This window comes from Anguilla anguilla, chromosome 6 (assembly GCF_013347855.1).
Source record: "Anguilla anguilla isolate fAngAng1 chromosome 6, fAngAng1.pri, whole genome shotgun sequence".
Taxonomy (NCBI): domain Eukaryota; kingdom Metazoa; phylum Chordata; class Actinopteri; order Anguilliformes; family Anguillidae; genus Anguilla; species Anguilla anguilla.
In genome coordinates, this window is record NC_049206.1 from 19,448,648 (window position 1) to 19,466,516 (window position 17,869).

General features: G+C 44.2%; 1 protein-coding gene across 3 annotated transcripts in view; it reads right to left on the bottom strand.

The window, feature by feature from the left end:
• Positions 1–340: 340 nt before the first annotated feature.
• The window catches only part of LOC118229163 (retinal-specific phospholipid-transporting ATPase ABCA4-like), a 42,276-nt gene continuing 24,747 nt past the window's right edge, over positions 341–17,869 (bottom strand). For 2 of the 3 annotated variants that reach the window (XM_035420874.1, XM_035420875.1), the window contains 30 exons: positions 17,585–17,724; positions 17,022–17,159; positions 16,442–16,632; positions 16,244–16,355; positions 15,510–15,715; positions 14,942–14,999; positions 14,187–14,270; positions 13,765–13,940; positions 13,267–13,391; positions 12,984–13,082; positions 12,517–12,706; positions 11,503–11,597; positions 11,297–11,329; positions 10,783–10,888; positions 10,052–10,126; positions 8,478–8,647; positions 7,550–7,727; positions 7,342–7,457; positions 6,711–6,858; positions 6,346–6,469; positions 5,644–5,773; positions 5,003–5,123; positions 4,846–4,908; positions 4,582–4,688; positions 4,037–4,178; positions 3,479–3,613; positions 2,907–3,010; positions 2,583–2,675; positions 1,983–2,232; positions 341–1,418 (listed from right to left, as the gene is read on the bottom strand). In XM_035420874.1, the coding sequence (XP_035276765.1) occupies positions 1,293–1,418; positions 1,983–2,232; positions 2,583–2,675; positions 2,907–3,010; positions 3,479–3,613; positions 4,037–4,178; positions 4,582–4,688; positions 4,846–4,908; positions 5,003–5,123; positions 5,644–5,773; positions 6,346–6,469; positions 6,711–6,858; positions 7,342–7,457; positions 7,550–7,727; positions 8,478–8,647; positions 10,052–10,126; positions 10,783–10,888; positions 11,297–11,329; positions 11,503–11,597; positions 12,517–12,706; positions 12,984–13,082; positions 13,267–13,391; positions 13,765–13,940; positions 14,187–14,270; positions 14,942–14,999; positions 15,510–15,715; positions 16,244–16,355; positions 16,442–16,632; positions 17,022–17,159; positions 17,585–17,724 (3,835 nt within the window). In that variant the 3' untranslated portion in view covers positions 341–1,292. The remainder of the gene's footprint in view (positions 1,419–1,982; positions 2,233–2,582; positions 2,676–2,906; positions 3,011–3,478; positions 3,614–4,036; positions 4,179–4,581; positions 4,689–4,845; positions 4,909–5,002; positions 5,124–5,643; positions 5,774–6,345; positions 6,470–6,710; positions 6,859–7,341; positions 7,458–7,549; positions 7,728–8,477; positions 8,648–10,051; positions 10,127–10,782; positions 10,889–11,296; positions 11,330–11,502; positions 11,598–12,516; positions 12,707–12,983; positions 13,083–13,266; positions 13,392–13,764; positions 13,941–14,186; positions 14,271–14,941; positions 15,000–15,509; positions 15,716–16,243; positions 16,356–16,441; positions 16,633–17,021; positions 17,160–17,584; positions 17,725–17,869) is intronic. The other variant, XM_035420876.1, reaches the window with a different exon arrangement.

Genomic DNA, 17,869 nt, shown 5'->3' on the forward strand with positions numbered 1-17,869 from the left:
ACCAAGGTTAGGACGTGGTGGGGCCTAATCCCAGAGTTAAGAGCCTTTGTAAGTGCTGTGCCTCATGTATGATAGTCACAGAGGCAGGAATAATTCAGTCCTCTCGTTAGATTAAGGTTTTTTGCGACACCACTTCTGCTCTTGCTGGAAGGGGCTGTTTACTCCTTCGGTTTCTGTCATGCCTGTTTTCCACAGATATTATCGTGCCATACTTGATACAGTTTCAATTGTTCTCACTCAAAGTGTTCATTTGGAATAAAACTGTAAAGTGTTATAGGGAGAGAAACCCTTGGTTCTTTCTTTTCATGTTGAGAAGCAGAAACTCAGCACAACCACAGTACAGTTTGTATGAATGTAGCTTTATTAAGCTTCATTACCCTTTTATGTACAACAAGAGGAAAGCATGTCCACAATGATAGTCTCTCTGATAACTGTGATTTGTGTTATAGACATAAAGCAATGCAATGGCTGCACATATTTGTTCACACTCCACATGTCTAATGAAAGCAAAGTAGTCCATTCGTGTAGAAACTAAGAAATGGATCGATATGCAGCATCATGAATATAAGCACTGAAGCAAAAGGAATATGAAAATTAATATTTTCTTGAAAAACACAATGTTACAGGACTTAGAAAAATAAATAAAACTTTGGTATACTTACAGCAAGCAATGCAAATATTTGTAGTAATATACAAATTTATTACCTAAGGGGCCAACTGAACCTTCCAGAATGTGTTTAAGACAAACAAGAAATAAAGAAGGCTGTAGCTTTTTGTCTGGAAAGTCTGGAAAACTGAATATTGAATAATTAATAACAATAATATCTGCTTTAAATTCATCGTCCTTTTTTACCTTTAGGTACAGCTATGGGTTACCACTTTGTGGTAGATTTAATCCGTCATATCAGTAATAAACCCACTAAAGTGCTTAGAAATTCTACAATAGCCTATCCCTGCCTCCTTGCACAAACATATTGTATATCTCTATGGTAGTGTGAAAGACCAATTAGGGTCTTAATTGCCTCAGTCTCTCGATCTCCATTCAGGAGATGTTTACGTTTTATTATTGGCGTATTGAAAAGCTTGAGAATGTCACCTTCCTCCGTAAATATAAAGAAATCTTTAAAAAAGACTAAATCCAGCCGCAATAGGCTATGTCCTTCATTTGTTATACCGGAACCTGGCCGATGTCACATACAGAGTGGACCTGGTAAACCACAGTACCAGTTGGTCTGTGTACAGGCATGCCGCGGATTGACCTCCCCGCTGGCAATTTTGAATTCTATGGTGGTCTACGGCTTGTTCCGGAGGTCTTTGAGCGGCAAGATCTTCATTTCCCGCCGCGCCCCCGCGGCTCGAGGGTGCAGCACGAGGTCATCGTCTTCACCCGACTGCTGCTTGGCAAAGTTAACGAACACCTGCACAACACACACCAAGGCGCTACAATGAGACATATAATCTTAAATTTTAATTAAACTTTAAACCCCGAGTTACTGCTGAGGTGTATGCCTCAATGTCATGTAAATTATATAACCTGATACAAATGTTTATCAGTGATAAAAGTGAAAGAGAAAATTAATTTCCTTAAAATGTGCAAATGACCAATTCGGTGCTGTTTTAAGTGAAAAAAAAAAACACACTGAATGTGCACAAAGTAGGCTACCGAAAACAGGGGCGCCAATAATCTTCCACATTTGGAAGATTAGATTATACTGTGCATAACAATATTTTCCTAGAAAAATGTCATACGTACAAAGTGTAAATGTTAATAATATTTCATAATTAATGATAATTATAAGTAAATAGTTTTCTTCACGCAGTTCAGCAATTCTAAAACCACAGAACAAGACTTTACTTTGCATTACCTTGCAGATGTAAGGAGGGCAAATTGTGACTGAATCCAGGCCTGTGGGTATGGCTACAAGTGACTGCACATTGGTATGAGCGCAGAGCAGCGGAACAGATTGAGCGGTTGACCGTACCTGGTCGAGCGTGGTCTGGGAGACGGAGTAATCCTCGATGTTGAGCTTCTCCTTGTTGGCCACCACCAGCTGGAAGATGCGGGCGAGAGAGGAGGAGGCGATCTCGTACTGCAGGGTGTTGTAGTGCTTCTCCCTCTGCACGCAGCCCGGGAAGCTGGCCTCCATGAACGCCTCGGCCGGGTTCAGGTCCGGCGCCAGCCCTGGCTTCGCTGCCTTGATCTTCATGGTGACCACGTAGCCGTCGCCAAACCTGCGAACCGTTAAAAGCACGGAACGGTCTAGAATGCTGGGGTTCTGGTTCAATCCCTCCTGGGGTACAGGTCTGCATTAAGAGAATATTGTCCGAAAGGGGCCGGTGTGTTTGCGGATTTTTGTTCTAGTCCAGCACTACGACACTTGATTATACATATCAAGTTCTTAATCGAAGTAATGATTGTTGATTGTTGATTGTTGATTAGTTGAATCAGCTGTTGTAGTGCTGGGCTGAAAAAAAAACCTTCAGCCGCACCGGTTCTTTTCGGATAAGAGGAGACACCCCTGCTCGAGGGTAATGTACCCTATAATTCTAGATAAATAAGAGGTGTATATGTTTTGACTTACTTGTATTTGAGGTGTTGGATGGTGCCCAGGCATTTGAAGGTTCCGTTCACCATGATGACAAGCCGGGTGCACAGAGCTTCACACTCCTCCATGCTGAGGTATCCCAGAAGGGGAATTCCAGTTAGAACAGCAGAGCCTCACCCTCCCACCCCCCGCCCAACAGAACATTTCTCTCTCTCTCATACACACACATCATCTGTCAATCTCTTGCACAGATATATGTGTGTGTGTGTGTGTGTGTGTGCATGTGTATGCGTGCGTGTGTGTGTGTGTCTGTGTGTGTGAAACTGGCACAGGGCCCACAAACAGAAACGCAGGGCTTGCCTGTGTGAGGTCAGAACCACAGCTCTTCCGTCCTGAATGACACTCATGATGGCGTTCCAAAGGAAACGACGGGAGTGTGGATCCATGCCAGTGGTTGGTTCATCCTGTTGAGTAACATACAAGCACACGGACACGACACGCACGCACATATACACACAAAAAACATTCACACAAGCATGCACAGACAAATGCAGGCATAGATAGGACAGACACACACGTGGACACACACGTAAACACACATACACCGATTCATGGTGAAAGTTCCATATTGATGCAGGCAACTCAATACAAATTTCAAAAGAACTGAGCAGTCAATAGACATTGAGCCGAATAAAAAAACCTGGAGCTTTAAAGTGTTTTCTACACTGCCACGATTGTGTTAGAATACTGGCAAAGACTTTCCAGCCAAACGTAGTCTCAGTAAAACAACCCCAAAAAATAACCTGCAGAAAATCTAATGAACTCCAGACAGCAGCCCATCTGGAATCAATGACTAATACACAAGCAAGATCCATGTGGGTGTCCTCAAACTACACCTACACGAAAAATGATGGCATATGAGTGCCCCCTACCAGCAGAACCAGGGCCGGGCAGCCTATCATGGCGATGGCCGTGGACAGCTTGCGCTTGTTCCCGCCGCTGTAAGTCCCCGCGCAGCGTTCTGCGTACTCGGAGAGGCCCAGTTTCTGGATCCCCCACTCCGCCACCTAGGGGACAGAGAGAGAAGAGCAGTTCAGGCCAGTGTCCTGAAATACACTGCAATGTAGTCCTTATGTATGTTACATCCAGACAAGGCACGTGCTTGATAGACACCGATATATGCTGGAGCAAACAGTATGCCCCCTGCTGTGCCCTTTTGGCTGCAGTGATTTATATTAAAACTCAGGTGCCCTTAGTCCATGATCTCCGCAATTGCAATCCACCCCCAAGGTCCCAGCATCTGATTTTCAGCATACGCCCACCTACTAGTCTGTGTACCGTTCTAGTACAGACCTCCTGCTTTGTCAGACTGCCTTCGGATATAGTTGTAGCTGCCTTTGCTGTGAAAGGTTCAATTAGAGAGCTCTTGTTGGACCTGTACAATGTGGCACACGAAATGATAAGCTGGGTGCGTCGGCTGGTTCACTCACCCTGCTGATCTCCGATTCGGGCACCCCCCGGAGGCGGGCATAGAGGTGGAGGTGTTCCCGACCAGTCAACAGGTCGTCAATGGCATCGAACTGGGGGCAGTAGCCCATGTTCTGATGAACGTCCAGGATGTTGGTGAGAATACTGAGGAAAAGTGGCATGATTTAAGAGAACACTGACATGCGCCATAATAAGCCAACTCGCACAATAGTTCACACAAGCAAATGCGCAAATCAAATATGCAAAGATATGCATGAGGGGAAAGTGTACCCACAATGCTGCTGTTGCTCCCAAAGACACTGTTTTTATAATACCATCACAATATTGTTAATGCATTCTATATGATATGCCACGGTTGACCTGAATAGTTTTTAAACATCCTGAAAAATCAGGATTCTATGGAAACTTTCTAAGGAAAAAAATTAAGAACTTTGCAACAGGTGAGAACATGACAGTCGGTCAAACGGAGGTGAAACTGTGGTTTGTGCATTTGTATCCTGACAGTCTGATGGGTGTGGTCACCGTTGCCACGCCCCCAGGTGCCTACCTGTAGCCAGCAACCGAAGCCTCCCCGGCACTGACATCAGTGTCCCCGGTAAGCATTTTGAAGGTGGTGGTCTTTCCAGCGCCGTTCACACCCAGGAGGCCAAAGCACTGGTGTATGAGAAAGAGGATCAGGTTAGATTGAGCTTTGGGATTTTGCTATTACACAGGCGTGATTAACTTTGGTTTCCTTGTATGCTTGTGAGGTGGGTAGGGCGCATTTGAGCACTGAAATACACAGGCACATCCAGAACGCACGTTGGCGTACCTCCCCTGCAGGCACGCCCACGCATATCCTGTCCACCGCCGGCCGCTTCCTGCCCACGTACGTCTGTTCGGAGAGAGAGGAGGGAGACAGACGCGTCAGCTGACCCAAGGTGACAGAAAGGCAGCAGGACGGACGCCCCTCTGCTCGCTGGGCTCACCTTCGACAGGTCCCTGATCTGCAGAATGTCCTCCTTGTTTCCGCCATTGTAGATCCTCTTGCGTTCCTGAGCCACGTCGCCGTCCTCGTCTTCGACGGACGTGCTCGGGACTTCCGACAACCTGGATGAAGACCACTAATTCGGTGAATTGTGTTCAAAATTTGTTTTAATTCGTTTTTTTTTTTTCAAATTGAGTCTCATTATAGCTCAGATGCTCACAGCATAATCAGTACCATTCATCAAATGAAAGCATGAATGAGTTGTTTTAACCGTCAGTGATCTTGCGATTCAATTCCTTGTATTGTAGAGCGTAAATTGCATCAGAATGATGTTCAGTATGTTTGACAGGATGATTGATCATGCTGTAAAGCCATTTATCACTAGCTCTATATCTTTTTTGTAATCTATACTATCATGACTGGCCTTAAACCTACTGAAATGCTCTCTTAGTTTGGAAAAAACATCTGGATCAGAGTATCTGTGAATATTTATATAATGATATAGTTTAATGCAATATAATGTAATGGGTGGACATCATGGTGCTACACGTCCAAAGCACTTGCAATTGCCAACAGAAAAACTGCATGTTTCCAAAGGGATGCCACAAGGAAAAATCAAATTTCTCTTATCAGGTGTCTCACCAATGATCAAGGAAGAAGCGGTATTGGATGAGGATTGTCAAAATGAAATACACAACGCCTTCAGCGGCCATGAAGGCCATGTTCTTCCCCACAAAGTCCCACCTGAAAGGATCCTTACTGTACTCTTCCCCTGAAAAAAAGCAAAGGAGCACGACATTTTCAAAACAGGCACAAGAGCTGTCCCAGCTATCAAGGGGAGCTGCATCAGAGGTCAACATTAAGGCACAGGGGTTGCTTGCTCCATTTCCAATCCAGCCAATCAATTCAATTCAATACAATTCAATTTTATTTCTATAGCTAATTTTTACAGCGAACCCTCACAAAGACACTTTACAGAGTTGCAAGAAACAGAGCAAAATGCGAAAACAGAGCAAACACCAGGCTTGAACCCCCAAATAGCAAGTACATGAGTTTAAAAAAAAACTTCCAATGGGGAGAAAACCCTCAAACAGTGGTGATAAAAATCTCCCCAAAGGGAAGAAATCTCGAGAGGAACCAAAGCTATAGAGGGGGAGCCCATCCTCCACTGGCCAGCCTGGTATAAAGTAGCAGTAGAATGGAATGTCCCAGAAATGCTACAAGGGATCTATCGCAGCAAATAAAATCGGTAAAAGCGGGTTACAGTTGAGGTGATAGCAAACAGGAATAACAGAAGACCAAATGTTATAGTTCAGTATAGTACCGTTTAGAGGAGCCACTCACCAAATCTGGCGTAGACGTCGGTCACGGCCTGGTTCATGGCCATGTCGATTAGGCCACGCCCCAGGCAGAAATGAGGAAATATGAGCAAACCTTTCTTCAGGATGTCATTAAATTGCAGTAGGGCCTGGAAAAACCAAAGCACCGTTATCAAAGCAATGACCTAAGCAACACTAACAACCAAATGAGAGTAATAATCACTATCATCATACTAATAATTTCATGATAAAGTAGTCAAAATATAGTAATAATTATAATGGTGACGAAATAATAATAATAATAATAATAATATAATAATAATAATAATAATAATAATAATGTGTGAACTACACTGCATTAAGTGAGAGAGTTTTTCTGCCTTCTCTCACCCGGTTGTTCTCAAAGAGCTCCAAAATGAAGGTGATGGCACTGCTGTTGATCCCGATAAAGAGGTTGATGCAGGAGAGTGAGACGTAGGCCGTGCTCGGGATATTGAAGAGGTAGGACATCGGGTACATCATGGGCGTCACTGACCACCTGCAGGTCGCAAATTAAGGGCAAAAGGGGCATCGCTCAATCAATAACTCTTTACTCATGGCTGAACTGAGCCCTCTTTTAAAAAGTTTTCCAAGGACTGTTCGCAAAAGGTTTATTTGCTAATACTTGACCTCACAGTTACTTTTGATCATGTATTCCTTGAGATGTATCAATTTTAGAGAGAACTTGGGAGTGTCAGAACATTCCAGATGGAGAAATTTGATGAGTGGCTTTTTCTAGAGGGTTTCAAGGCAATCGCCAGAAATATAGGAATATTTTCTTTAACCCCATGAAAGACAACTTATACATACATTTAAACTAAATTACATGATTATTCTGGATTAGAAAAAAAATTAAAACTTGATATTTCTCTAATAATTCTATAGATAGAACTCTTTTAATTCTGATCCAGTATGATGTCTGTATGCCAAAGCACATATTTATAAGAGTGAAAGCAGGGTGTTAGCACATCTGAAACTTTACCCATAGAGAAGCAGTAGAGCAACAAGGGCTGGGAGGTTGGTCGGCGAGGTGTAGCACTTCTTATCGAAAGCCACGAAGATCCCCACCACCATCGCCGTGCTAATGGAGTAATTGATCTGGAAGAGAAGCGGGTGAGAAAAAGTGGGTTCCAGATGGAGTGGTGCGGTGTGTGTGTGTGTGGCGGGCGCGAGTGGACATCGGTTCTTACCATGTCCCAGAAGAAGTTGGTGACCCAGTAGACCAGGGGGCTGACGCCGCTGACGAACTGCAGGTGCTTGGCCTTGGTGACGCGTTCCTGGATCAGGTAGAGCACGAAGCTGGCCGGGACGAAGGACATGGCGAAGATCACGCAGATGGCCACCACCGCGTCCACAGATGTGGTCAGCCTGTGGAGGCCAAAGCAAACTTTTAAAAAAACCACCTGGGAAAGCCAACCAATCACTGACAATTTAGCACACAGGGCCCACTGACAAAAGACAAAGGCACTGTGCAAAAAATGTAAGCAGTGATGAACATTAACATTATATAGTGAATATGAGGTAAAGAGCTGATTATTCATGCAGCCATTTAATATCATAAGGGAATGCAAAGGAGCACAGGGAAATGACAAGGCCAATAACCGTCAGTTAAATATATTCAGGATATAATTACATTACATCCCTGTATATTACACAGTATACCCAACCTCAAACCAATGGTAACTACAAAGCTTCTTGAAAATGCATACAATTTATTAGAAATTGTATTTTAAACATTTTGTACAACATCATTGATGGTGGGATTCTATTACCTATCCATTTTGATTCGAAGAATTTTTACAGACAGACCGTAAAGAGGGTTAATTTGGAGGAAGAGTGTTTGTTCAGGTGCAGAGGAATAGGATGCCTCCTGCTGAAGGTTAGCTCCCCGGTGCCTGTAGCCTTCAGCCTAGGCCCATGTACCATTTGTGAAACAAGCAGCAGAGGCTTATCCATTATAGTGGCTGTAGTGGCTTGTCCATTTCGCTGATCATCACTGTACACATTGCTGTAGGAACTGTGTCTGCTTAATGGCCTGGACTAAAGCAAAACATCCTCTTGGATAATAAAGATTGGCTTGAAAACAGTTTGGACTTGACTTGGCGATTGAACACTCACACAGTAACTTCAGAGAGCTGCTCTTTGGTCAAGTTGAGCGGGTGGTTGATGGCGGTGATGCCGTACTCTGCTGGATTGGCATTGGGCGGCAGGTTTGCCCTGAGGATGGCATTGTTGGCCACATTCAAGAAGGACACCATGGCGTGCCAGCCCTTGTTATTGTACCACACCTGCAACAGGACAGGAAGAAGGTGATGCACCACTTCCTGTTTCATGGTTGATTAGCTCATTTAATAATAATAATAAGAAGAGGAAGAAGAAGAAGACAATTCCTGCAGAAATTGTGAAGTGTGGTTGCTGCCAATGCAAAGTCGACTTTGTGCTGAATAGAGTGAACAGTGTCTGTAGTATGAGCAGAAACAGAGCATTGTGTATGCGCTATAACATATATACAGAGCTAAATTAACTCTTCATCAAAACTTGGTGGTTGCTAGGGTGTTGCTAGGTGGTTGCTATGGTGTTGTATGCGGTTGCTAGGATGTTCTAGGTGGTTGCTAGGGTGTTGCAAGGTAGTTGCCAGGGTGTTTTACATGGTTGCTAGGGTATTCTAGGAGGTTGCTAGTATGTTTCTACGTGGTTGCTAAGGTGTTCTAGGTCATTGCTAGGGTGTTGCTAGGTGGTTGCTATGGAGTTCCAGGCAGTTGCCAGGGTGTTGCTAGGTGGTTGTTATGGAGTTGTCGGTGGTTGCTAGGGTGTTCTAGGTGGTTGCTAGGGTGTTGGTAGGTGGTCGCTATGGAGTTCTAAGTGATTGCTATGGAGTTCTAGGTGGTTGCTAGGGTGTTGCTAGGCGGTTGCTATGGAATTCTAGGTGGTTTCTAGGGTGTTCTAGCTGGTTGCTAGGGTGTTGCTAGGTGGTGGCTATGGAGTTCCAGGCGGTTGCTAGGGTGTTGCTAGGCAGTTGCTATGGAGCTCTAGGCAGTTGCTAGGTGGTTGCTATGGAGTTGTAGGCGGTTGGTAGGGTGTTCTAGGTGGTTGCTAGGTGGTTGATATGAAGTTCTAGGCGGTTGCTAAGGTGTTGCTAGGTGGTTGCTATGGAGTTCTAGGCTGTTGCTAGGGTGTTGCTAGGGGGTTGCTATGGAGTTCTAGGCGGTTGCTAGGGAGTTGCTATGGAGTTGTAGGCGGTTGCTAGGGTGTTCTAGGTGGTTGCTAGGTGGTTGATATGAAGTTCCAGGCGGTTGCTAGGGTGTTGCTAGGTGGTTGCTATGGAGTTCTAGGCTGTTGCTAGGGTGTTGTTAGGGGGTTGCAAATGGAGTTCTAGGTGGTTGCTAGGGAGTTGCTATGGAGTTGTAGGCGGTTGCTAGGGTGTTCTAGGTGGTTGCTATGGAGTTCTAGGCGGTTGCTATGGAGTTCTAGGTGGTTGCTAGGGTGTTCTAGGTGGTTGCCAGCCAAAGGCAACCACACTAATTAAAGTCCAAATTTTCTGTCCCTCATAAGTCTGTGCATCTGGTAATCTGTCTTTTAAGATGCATATGGATAAGCTAATTTAAAAAGCTGAGACCTGTACTTCGCTTCTTATAGTGGAATAAGTCCTGCTTCACTCTTGACAATGTAGTGTATTCAAGAACAGACCTCACCTTCACATTATATTCACTCTCCATATACCTCAGGAAAGGTCCTATTTCTCTGATAGCAAGTTTGGTATAATTACCCTGAAAAGGAACGTAGGATTTAATGGTATGCTTGCAGGAAAAAAACACTTAGAAAACATTTTGCCAAAATGAGAAGGACTCACTTCCATATTGTTTCAGTAATATGCCACAGTAATTTCACAAAATAACAACCATCATTAAACTTCTTGGGACTTTATATTGCTACGCCACCATTAATGTGGGGAACAGGGTAGGCATTTCTATAAAAAAAAAAACATGCTCTTACACTCCTAACTGCAAAGTTGTTTCACTGAACCTGAAGCCAGCCATATATATCCATGTTAAATAGAGCTTTGCTTACAAGTGCACCATGCACTGTGTAAATGTACTGAATAATTAATAGCCTTGCAACTACAGTGAACTTTCTGCCCAATGAAAGGGCATTGGGTTTTTTTAATTTAACAAGTTATCTGGGATTGGTTATTACAATGATCATTTAACATATACATATTGGACATTTAATAGTGTATTAATTAACTTTTATTACAATGTTTGAATATGGAACCTAAAGAAAGCCACTGGCCCTTACTGAGCAGGTAGATTAATGCTTGGCATGTCCAACCAAACACTTTCCCAGGCTTTAGTATTCTAACGGAATCCTCTGGAGTTCTTCCTTGCAGTGGATTAAAGCCACATAAAGTATACACTATACATACCCCTGTGATGTTGAGCATGCGCCCCAGCTGGTAAAGGACATCCTGAATAGTTCTGGGGTCCACATCAAGGATAGGGAGCTGCCCCCCAACTGAGATCCCTCCATACCTGAAAATGGCCAACACAAATACAGGCACTGAACTCTGTCTCTATGTCTGAAATTCCTCCCAAGTGCTCTCTCAAGAAACCACTAGAGGGCTATATTGCGCATGCAATGAGCTACTCATGGGTCTACCAGAGGCTGAATGCTGAATACCTGACCCAAGACTCAAACATATTTACTTCCAGGATGTTAACTGACAGTCTGGGTCTGGGACTGGGACTGGGTCTGGGTATGGGTCAGGGTCAGGGTCAGGGTCTATTTTGTTTACTTGGGTCTCATGTACACAATACCTGAGAGAAGCAAATATTTTGGATATGGGCAAATCATTTTTATTTATTTTTTATATTTTATTTGTTCGGAAATAACATAATTACTCAGGAACAAGACATCATATTTAAAAAAGGAAAATTTACCTTTGCTCGTTCACCCAGTATTTGCTTTTTAAACTGCAAACAAAAGTAAAATAATTTGAATGCAAGAGTGTATTAAATATGAAACGTTTAATTATTTTTTGAAAAACGCAAAAAAAAAGAGACTTGGAAACATATAATTTATGGAGAAATTAAGCAATGAATGGAAAAGCTTGGGCTTGTTACTGTTCGGAGAGATGTGGTGTTACCTGGTCCTGATTAGACTGGGGTAGGTTTTAACGAGATAATCAGAAATGTTCCGGTCACTGAGATCCAAAATAACATCCCCAGTGGGCTGAATCCTCTGCAGGACACACATAGCAATTACAATTAGAATGACACTGATACTTCAAATTTACTTGTTTGAATAAACTTTGTTTTTTTTTATTCTAGTCACACAATTCCCAGAATCCCCCGTGGCTACAGTGCCCTATCTGAAGGTGACCCTCCAACTTATTTGAGCTCCAGTGCATAATAAAACCTAAAATCCCACCAAAAGCATCTGTCTCCAAATGTCTACTAGTGAGATATGTTACATGGACATACAAAATGGCCACCTGCTGCAGCACCATGACACATTTAAAGCAGATGATTGCATCAATGTATTTAAGCATGAAAGGAAAATTAGAATTGGATATCTGGGTTCTGTAGTTCCTGGCTGATATCTAGGAATTATAGATTCAGCAGTGATGGCACAGCTGGAAGTATAGACCAGTACAGACATCTCTGTTCAAACATTTGGCAGTTCAACAACAGATCGATAGAGGCAGACAAACAGACTGATTAACAGATAGTTAGAGGGATGTAAGACAGATGGATTGCAGTTGGACAACACACAGAGGTCTACACGCAGACAAATAGAAGGTGAACAGATGTGGGTGAACAGACAGGGGCAAAGACAAGCATTGGTGCAGAAGCAAACATTCAGATGGAGGACAATAGACCAAGGTAAGTAGACCAAACAGACAGTCAAGACAGAAGTGGATAAATAGAGGTTAACAAACAGACAGAGGTAAACAGACAGAGACTCAAAGGGGAATAGACAGACAGAAACAAACAGTGAAAGAGACACACAGTGAGAGGTACACAGACAGTAATGAACAGACAACAGATGAACAGACAGTAAAAGGTCAATAGACAGTAATGAATAGACAAACCGGTGGAGAAGCAAAGGGCTATAAAGAGGCAGACAGGCGGGAGCAGGGTGGAGGACGAACACTAACCTGAGATGGAGGCAGCCCTCCAGCCCCCAGGGGGCAGACGGGCAGCATAGTGAGCTTCCTGTCCGTGCTGCACTGGCAGCTGGGAGAGGGGTTTAAGGCGTTCCAGTGGGGGCTCAGCAGGATGTTGGAGACCACAGCAGGCACGGTGGGCACCCCCCACTCCGTAGTGATGTTGAGACAGGGCATATTCCTGAGAGGAAACAGGGAGTTTTTTTTTTTCTTTTCAATCACTGAATTTCCAGGCAAGTGTTTGTGATGAAAAAAGGACACACTGATTTATGTCAAAGTTAGAGTCAAAGTAAAATTTTGATTGAATCCAGACCAAACTTAATAACAACTATCTCAATCATGGTGAATGTTATGGCTATATCTCGAGTGAATCCCAGCAGGTCAGCATATTGTAATATTTCAGAGAGCTAATTAGAAACGTATTCAAATACAATGCCCTGCCACTCCACGCTACTCACTCAAGAGGCTGATCCAGCATGCAACGTGTTCCAAATCCAGGGCTATTTAAAAGCATATTTGAAAAATGGTGTATGTGCTCATTGGATGGTCGTTCATTGCTGAAAGCAGAAAACGGAACAGAGAATGTGTTAGAGTGCAGTTTAAAAAACTTATTAAAACAGACAAGTCATTTAATCTATATATTAGAATCCAGTCTTGCTCATCAATTGTGAAAAGATCCTATTCAAAAGAAGCTAACCATAGAGGTTCATTAAAGCTAGCTCTGTGCCCAGCGCTCTTTACCTAAAGAAGGTGAACTGCTGACCGTACATCCAAGGCGTGAGAGTCAGGCTGGGGTACTCCCCAAACGGAGGTACAACCAGTGTGAAGAACAGGGCCACCAGGACAAAGCTAGCCGGCAAAACAATCTGTGGAAAATTTTAATGTTAGTACATCTGCAGGTGAGAAAAGGCTAATTAGCTCACCTTTGCTCTTTATTTGCCCATTAAAAACAAACATAAGTCAAATATAAATGCAGAGGAGACAAAGCAGGTTGCTGAAAAAGTGCTTCTAAAATATCAATGGGCCAATTAAACAGAATTATAACATTGTTAACCTTTCAGAGGGAAAAATATTGAACTATAAATGCAGCTACATTTATACAGATCTGACATTTACTAGAGCAAGTGAGATAAGAACCATGATTCAGGGTATGATTACAACAATTGCAACAATCAGGACTCAAACCTGCATCCTCCTGGTTGAAATCCCTCCTCCCTATGCGGCGTGTTGCGGGCATACCTGAGCCAGGAAGTCCTTGCGGCTGCGCGTGGCGTGGTGGAAGCGCTTTATCAGCAGAGCGAAGAACTGCTTGACGACCAGGCTGCAGCCCTTCACCTGCCGGGACCCCCTTCCACCGCCGCTGTCAGAATCGCCGTGGTTACCCTGGCCATTGGCCTGCTTCACCCCATTGCTCTCTGTACAACAGCAGGCATCAATGAAGAATATAATAATAATAGAAAAACAAAAGACCATATATTTTATTTTATAAAAGAAAAAAACGAAAACTGCAAAAACTACAAAGCAGGTGAATGACTAGGAACACCACTGTTGCCACTATAGCGCTGCATGTGCATGTGGATTTTGATTGGTTTAGCCTTTAGGCTATTTTTTAAAGCAATGCATAAGAACTATAGCCAAAGCAGAACTGCGTTCCTCTTCACCTGCTGCCAGTTCATTGTGAACTGTGCCATTTTTCTCGCTTGTGACACTGGTGCGGGCTTTCCTCTGCCGCAGTGTCCTCTGGTCTATAAGGTGGGGGTTCACAGAACAGACACAGCACAACACACGTCAAACACGGGAACAACATTCTTGGGTCAACATGGCTACCATAGAAAAATGCCAACACAAACAACGTAGACACAAGAGCAAAAATGCAAGCACAGAAATGGAGGGACATACGGTTTCAAGCAAACCGGGAGAAACAGGCCAAAGAAAGTAACGGCACGTATAGAGGATCACACCAGACACACAAACATGGGGAAATATGCCAAAGGCAACAGCAGCAGACATGTACTCGTGTCAGACAAAGGACTGAGACACCGGACAATGTGCCAAAAACCACAAAAGTATTCATATGTCGCCACATGCCAAACCAGGGAAAGATCAGCCAGGGGACGAAACATGAAATACAAGAACATCGCCACAGGCAACACACTAAATACATAAGAGCAGGGAACACATAACATTACAGGAATATTGTGCAATCACGTGTGTGTGTGTATATATATGTGCGTGTCTGCGTGTGTGTGTGTCTGTGTGTACGTGTTCGGGCGTGTGCGCGTGCGTGTGTATTTTATGAACAGGCAAAGCTATGGGGGGCAGTGGCAGGAAATGAGATCGTATTTGAGGGAAAAAAGGCTAATTGCCATGTTTGCGAAGTAGATACACATGATATATGCTACAGTATGCCATTTACCTGGGATGGCGTTGCCATTTTCTGTTGCTTCCCCCTCGGCTGTGACCTTCAGGAATATCTAAGAAGACACATCCATTTAGCTTTCAGTTCTACCTTAACACACTAATATAGCAAAATTTGCTTATTATGTCCATCATCTCAAAATGCAACAAATACATAATATAAGAAAAGAATGACAGTCTCTTGCCAAGGCCCAACTATTAAGACCTAATAAAAACTCAAATCCAATGGAAAAATGCCAAAGGAAAGTATTGGAGCATATCACAGTAAGTTACATCAAAAAGGGCAGAGCTTTCTCACATTTGAATGTACTGATTAAGACTGCGCCAATCCTTATAGAATAAATGGAATAAACCTTGCAAATGGTTTAATTTGAGCAGCTATTGGATAAAGTCAAGACCGCAAAAGCAGCATCCCTCCCAGGATTTGAACCCAAAACCTCCAGGATCCAGTGTGTGCTTACTCTCAGATCAAACAGCACTAGCGATAACTTTGATTGTCTATTCTGGATTTGAGTCCCATCAGCTGCCCTGGATTATGATGTCATCACAGAAGGACCAGTCCGTACCTCCTCCAGTGAAGTGTCAGAAATGCCGAAGCTGCTCAGGCCCATTTCTGACAGCGTCTCCTCCAGCTCACGGAACAGGCTGGCGTAGGACCTGTACTGGACGTCCTTGTTGGGCAGCAGGTACGTGATCTCCTGGCCAATCATCTCCAGGAGCTTGGCCTCAGGCACATGGTGGTGGATCAGTTTGGTGATGCCGTCCACATCGCCTGGGAAACAGGGGAAACCTGTGAGCACCTCATCTTTTAAAAATGTTATCCCATTTTTCCCAGCCCTGGACTGAACTTACTGATCTCCTGCCAATCACAAACCAACCAACAACTTCTTGAACTCCCCCTAAACAACCCTTTTAGTCGACATCAGGAGGAGACGCAGACACGTGACTCCTCCAATTCATGTGATGCCTATAGTTGCTATTTTCCACACTGCAGACACACCACCAATCATATACTGCCCATGTCGTTGAAGGATAAAAAAACCTTGAATTAAAAGGCTGAGGCAGAAAGGCCAGTCCAGAGTCCAGAAACAGTGTTTGGTTGGACATGCCATACTTCCATAAATCAGTTCATAACTGTCGCTTTGTATGTGTTCAATAATCCAGATAAACCTCTAGGATTCATTTCCAGTTAGTTCCCTTCAGAGGTGACACGGAAACAAGGAGACGTGTGGACAAGGGAAAGGAAAGAAGGAAAGTAGGATGCGTTTTTAAATGATGTGAATGCAGCCCCGGCCCTCACCGTCCATGGTCCTTTCCACAGGCAGGACCTGGGCCTGGTTCAGGCTCTCCTCTTTGTGCTTGGTGCAGGTGGAGCAGGCACAGGAACACTCTGACGCGCAGTCGCACTCGTTCTGCGACGGGGGAAGAACACAGAGTCACGAGAGAAGCACTCCTCAGAGCGACCGCACGCAGCCACGGAGCGCTCGCGGTCGATCACCTCCTTCCTCTTGCGCGGCCGCTGGTCCTTCACGCGGCGCACCAGCGTCAGGTAGAAGCCCACGCCGAAGTAGTTCTTGAGGAAGAGCGGCGAGCCGCAGCAGTGCAGGCGGCCCTTGGAGATGATGGCCACGCGGTCGCTGAGCAGGTCCGCCTCGTCCATGTGGTGGGTGGACAGGATCACCGTCCGGCCTGAGGGTGGGCAGCAAGGGGGGGGGATTATGTGATTTGCTCTCTTCATTTATGATGTAGTCTTGTTCAGATCCAAAACTAAAAACAACTTTGCATAATGTGTAACTTTATGCTCTTATGTTATAATAGCATTTACATTTCTATATACACTAATTTTTTATTATTTTTATTTAACTAATTCCATAATTAGAAAGCTAGTTCTTTTTAAATTTCAATGTTTGTACTTGCTGGGCCATAAAATGTATTATTCAAATTGTATGCCATAATTTAAAGTAAAGCATGCAAACTACATTTCATTAACTGAGTAAAATAGTGACATTTTTGGGGTGCAGGCAGTTGTGTTGTGCCTGCATTGTTTTGCATTCACCAGCAGGTGGGGCTGTGTGTACCTGAGCGATACTTCAGCAGCAGGTCCCAGATTGATCGTCTCGAGTAGGGATCAACACCAGACGTGGGCTCATCAAGGATGACCACTTTTGCCCCGCCCACAAATGCCATGGCAACAGACAGTTTCCTCTGCATGCCCCCTGAACGTCAAGAACAGAAACCAGTTTTAGGAAGGGTAAACATTTTATACCACAAATGCCATGGCAACAAACAGTTTCCTCTGCATGCCCCCTGAACGTTAAGAACAGGGACCAGTTTTAGGACAGGTAAACATTTTATAGAAATGCCTTATAGGAAACTCTAAAAATAAGCTGCGATTAACACTCAATTTTTTTACATTATTCATTTTCTACCCACTTTGGGCATGCATATCAGGAGCACTGAAGCTGAGGAACGAGTGCCCCTCAGGCCTGAGGAACTATTTTATATTGCACAGCCTACACAGACCTACAAAAACAATTTTTTAGACTAGTTTTCATGCAGTGAAAGCCAGTGAGCCTGAGCGTGTGCCACAGTTTATGACAGGTTGATGGGACGTTTTAAAGGAAAAGGTTGTGGGACCGACCCGACAGGTTCTGTGCCTCGTCGTGCCTCTTGTGCGGCAGGCCCAGGTCCTCCAGCATGTCCTCGACCTCCTGCAGGGCATCAGCCTGTGGTCTGCCCTTCAGCAGGGAGTAGAACAGGATGTGTTCCTCCACGGTTAGGCTGGGGGAGCAGGGAAAGAGCATCAGCACAGGCTCGATTCGAGTCTTTCAACCCCAGCGAGAGCAGCATCTACTGTTTTTTCTGGGTATTACAGCATGTGCCTGATGAAGCACCAGCGAACGGAGCAGAAAAACCGACAGATAGC